This window comes from Dipteris shenzhenensis, chromosome 23, assembly GCF_047967505.1.
Source record: "Dipteris shenzhenensis isolate YYH24624 ecotype China chromosome 23, Dip_SZ_1.0, whole genome shotgun sequence".
Lineage (NCBI taxonomy): Eukaryota > Viridiplantae > Streptophyta > Polypodiopsida > Gleicheniales > Dipteridaceae > Dipteris > Dipteris shenzhenensis.
The window spans coordinates 30,251,446-30,256,107 of NC_141618.1; the positions used below are offsets into that span (position 1 = coordinate 30,251,446).

General features: G+C 40.9%; 1 protein-coding gene across 1 annotated transcript; it reads left to right on the forward strand.

The window, feature by feature from the left end:
* The first annotated feature begins 1,832 nt into the window (after positions 1-1,832).
* LOC147887241 (peroxidase 12-like) lies at positions 1,833-3,408 on the forward strand. Its single transcript, XM_087394253.1, has 4 exons — positions 1,833-2,094; positions 2,297-2,482; positions 2,626-2,794; positions 2,954-3,408. Exons 1-4 carry the CDS (start codon positions 1,834-1,836, stop codon positions 3,406-3,408), a joined length of 1,071 nt encoding a protein of 356 aa, XP_087250379.1. The 5' UTR covers position 1,833.
* Positions 3,409-4,662: the final 1,254 nt, after the last annotated feature.

The following is a 4,662-nucleotide window of genomic DNA, read 5'->3' on the forward strand; positions in this document are numbered from 1 at the left end:
AGTTGGGGACACATCTTTATAGTGATCAAATTGATTTTTTAATGCACTTCAAGGTAGTCCAATGATCACCTTCCCACTTCAAGGTATAAAATGCACCTCCATAGTAAATTTTGAAATTCATTCTTTACCATTCCAAGATTTGAAAGTGTTTACAATCCAACCATCATCTTGTATTTCCAAAAGAGAAGCATTTGTGTAGTTGCTTTTTGTAGACTTGGAAGAGGATATCTAGAAAATAACTTGAAAAGATCCCATGAATGTTTTGTACTAGAAAGTTGACATATTATTTTAGCCTTGCCATCATAGAAGATGAGTGCCCAGTATGATTCCTTGTTACTTGACTATTTGTATGCTTTTGAAAAATGCATCATATTGGAACTAGGACCATAAAGCAACTTTGGAAGCTCTCATAACTTACCACCACTATCATTACAAAAGATAAGTACATAGTATGATTCTTTTACACATGGCACTTTACAGACGATAAGAGTTGGAGAAAATGGTTGAGTTGGATATATTCTTTGAATTTATTATGGCATAAAAAAATGAGAGAGAGAGAGAGAGAGAGAGAGAGAGAGAGAGAGAGAGAGAGAGAGGATTAGGCCTTCAAGATATTTTTAAAGTAAGATGACACTTGTGGATTATAAATCATTAGTGCATATTCATAAGACAATGATGGAAACTTTAGTAAGTTAAGCCAAGGATTTGCATGGTATATTTGATGCGGACACAAAAGCAAGTGTTTAGAAGCAATTGAATGTGTCCCAAATAGCACGTATTTCTAAGTAAGGACCATTTTTTCATCATCTACAAGGATACTTTTGTTAACAAGTTCCTCATTATCCGTATGTCACCAATTCATTAATATTTTTTACTATACTTTAGAAGCAAAGTGGTCCATCAAAATCATTAAAGCAAATAGAAAATATTTAGTTAAGATTACAAATGCAACATGCCCACATTTGGTCGTTGGGGTTTGCATCAATTGGTCTACCTATTTAATGGAATGAATTATATGCATTGTAGGATTGATCATGAGAAGCTCTCACTTTTCTTTGTCGAGCTTATTTTACATTTCTAACTAATTAATTATCAATGTTGTTTATGAAGGTGACGCCAAATTTGAGCAGTTGTCAATGTTGATTGTTAAGGTGAAGCCAAAAGTTGAGTTTTATAAGTTGGCGCAGTGCGGTAAATCATTCTTGAGGCACTACACTTGTGAATGGGGTGAAAGGAGAGTTGATAAGAGCTATAAATAGGAGGAAAGACTTGGTAAAGAGACACATGTGAGGAAAGGAAGCCCAAGTTGTTGAGTGGAATTGTTTACAACCATTTTGATTTGGAGGGGGAAATTGTGTACGCTTAAATCGTGCTAGAGAACGTGGTTTGTACAACATAGAAGTGGGAGGTAAGGAGAGCAATAAATACATAGTGGATGAATAGTTTATATTATCTTACTATCAATACTTCTATATCATATCTTAGTATCAATGTTTATAGAGATTTTAGGAATAGTTTATATCATCTTACAATCAATGTTTCTAGATAATATGAAAACACATCAAAATGTTTCTTTGAAATTATCTTACTATGGATCTTTCTAGATAAATATGAAATGGATCAAAATGTCATTGAGGGTTTTGTTCAATAGACGTGGAAGAACATAAGTGAAAGTGTGAGGAGGTGGTTATTGGAGGCATGATACGAACTAAGGGGAACAAATTAAGCAATAGCAAGGTAGTAGTATAGTAAGGCAAATAGTATAGTGTGCGTCTTGTGTCAATGGATTTGAATTTGATGGTTTTGGTTATTGCAGATCTGGACCTGTAATTTATGGCGGGGGTTACAATGAGAGCAAGCTTCTTCATCTGCTGGTTCTTCATCTTCGTGAGCTTTGCAACAGCTCGCGGAGCTAATTCCAAGACCTTCGATTCATATCCTCAACCTGTCACTGGTCTCGATTACAGTTTCTACAACGACGCTTGCCCCGACCTCGACTCCATCGTCGAATCCACTGTCACAACCTTCCTCGATCAAGACATCACTCAGGCCGCCGGACTGCTTCGTCTCTTCTTCCACGATTGCTTCGTGATCGTGCGTACTTTGATCGGCTTAGCTGTTTGCAGATGTTGCGAAAACAGCCACTACAATGGTGGTGGAAGAAAAATTTGACGGACTGATTGTGCTTGGTTGTCGCAAACTTTGGCCAAATCACCAGCTACATGGCTGATCGCTTGCCGTCGTTTCTTACTGCTTAAGTATAAATGCCAGCCCGCCCGGCATGTTGATTTTGCAGGGGTGCGATGCGTCGATTCTGCTCGAGGGAAGCTCGTCTGAGACGACGGACATTCCCAACTTGACGATTCGGCAGGAAGCCCTCGACATCATCAGCGCTATCAAAGCAAATGTGGAGGCTGCTTGTCCACTGACAGTCTCCTGCGCGGATATCGTAGCCCTCGCCGCGAGGGACTCAGTGTTTAAGGTGGATCGATATTGTTTCGGTCAAGTTGATGTTATGTCCTCTGCCGGCAGTGTCTGAGGGCCCTTTAGAGAGCTCCATTCACTTTACTTTGCTGCCTGTGGACGACAAAGTAACGAATGTTTTTTGCTTCGTGAATTGATTAGGCTGGCGGTCCGTGGTTTCCGATGCCGACTGGTAGGAGAGACAATCCAAGTTTTGCTACTTCTGCAGAGGTTCTGGCAAGCCTACCTAGGCCAAGTCAGAACGTAACGTTGCTGCTACCCTTCTTTCAGAACCGGAGTTTGAATGTCGTTGATCTTGTTGCGCTCTCAGGTAATCAGATTTTAGATTGTCGAATCAAATCTTGATCTGCCATTGTTTCCTCCTTCAGCTGATCCCAGCACATTTCAACTAGGTACTGCTCGTCCAGTCCGAGCCCTGAGATCATCCCTCGTTGATTGATGAGTCCCTTGTTATGCAATTACTTTGCAGGTGCCCACACCATCGGCCTTGCACACTGCTCCTCCCTCACTCGACTGTTCCCCTCTGCAGATGTGACTCTCCCAGCCAGCTTTTCAGATAGCCTTCTCTCGACTTGCCCGAACTCGTCCGTCAATGCCACCGTCAACAATGACAGACTCACGCCCAACTTCTTCGACAACAGGTACTTCATCGATCTCGTCAACAACAGCGGCCTGTTCATATCTGATCAGTCTCTATTCAACGACACCCGCACGACGCATCTGGTTAGCATGTATGCAATGCGGAGAGAGCTCTTCGAGATGCAGTTCAGCATCTCAGCGATCAAGATGGGCATGCTGGGGGTTCTGACAGGAACGGAAGGGGAGATAAGAGTAAATTGCTCGGTGCCCAATTCCAATTCTTCTATCTACTTTACATCAAAGTATGAAGAGGATGGCGATAATTTAAGCAGTGCAGCGCTCTGAAACCGAAATTCGCTTGCAAGTTTTTATACGCCATATAAGAGCGTCCTGTAGATCACTTAGCGTTCATATCCACGTAACACAGCCAGGATTCTTTGCAAGTTTCTCTGGCGCTCTAGCATCCATAATTATACATACGAGAAACACTTTCCTCCTACCATACACATAAATGAGTCTAGCCCTTCTAAGCCACACATTGTGTAGTGTGGATTTGTAAGAGTTCCTTAGTGCTCCATAAGGTAACTACTCTTGAAATATCTTAATGAAATGGCTCATGGTTTACTGCATGTCGAACATGTCAAAGCTGAACATGTCATAAGTTATTGTGGACTATACAGCTGCTCTGTGGAAAAGGCATCCAAATGTGAAGCTAGTCGATGTGGCTATGGAGAAAGAATTCGGTAGGTTGTGACATACGAGGGTGTCACCAACCCAAAAGAACTGACATCAATGTCGAATGTATGCTGCAGTAGTATAATCTTTGTTAAATGATGCAAGATCATAAAAGACTACATAATTAGTGTGGACAGAGTGATCCAGGGGCTGAAAATTTGGGGCCGAAGATACAGGTGTAATACACTGCTCTGCTGAAGAAGAGGCTCGTAAATTGACAAGGTGTTGTGGCCTATCTAACCTGTATGCTCAACTGTCATGAGCTGAAGGTCATTTGCTATGTGCATGGCTAAACATCCGTTAGTATGGGATGTAGCATCCACTACTACACACGGATCCTATTGCAACGTTTACGTACTGACGTTTAGCGCGCACGGGTTGCTAATCATCGGTATGAAAAGCGCGTCTTGTAAAGCGTCGTTATATAACTCGGGGGGGTCACTTAGTGTAATATGTCTATATCACATGCGTTCAAGGGTTTTTTTCTAAATCCCTATGTAACCTATTTCTAGTATTTCCTAGTATCCCCTCTGTAAATTTTGGGAAATTTTATAAATCCCCTTCTGTAAGTATATTTATTTTCCTAGAGGAATTTTAAAAGTCATGTGTCATATACTACTACTTTTGGAGTCCCTTTAGGTAGGATGAGATATTTAGAATGCAAGATCTCTACATCACCTGCATTATTTGAATCTACACATAAAAAATTGAGGTACCGCCTGCAATAATGGGCAATGCATAAGTTTAAGATGGGTTTGTGTCTTGATGATGCCATAAGGCAAGAGAAACAAAGAATAAAGACATGTGCAAAAATTAAGAGGAACAAATATCAAACAAGACAAATCATGTGTGCCATACACCAAG

What these genes read in the sequence shown, in the direction of transcription:
- LOC147887241 (XM_087394253.1), top strand. Translation starts at nt 1,834, where the DNA reads ATGGCGGGGGTTACAATGAGAGCAAGCTTCTTCATCTGCTGGTTCTTC. An exon ending in TCCACGATTGCTTCGTGATC is followed by an intron (nt 2,095 to 2,296) that starts GTGCGTACTTTG and finishes TTGATTTTGCAG; the next exon opens with GGGTGCGATGCGTCGATTCT. An exon ending in CGAGGGACTCAGTGTTTAAG is followed by an intron (nt 2,483 to 2,625) that starts GTGGATCGATAT and finishes TGAATTGATTAG; the next exon opens with GCTGGCGGTCCGTGGTTTCC.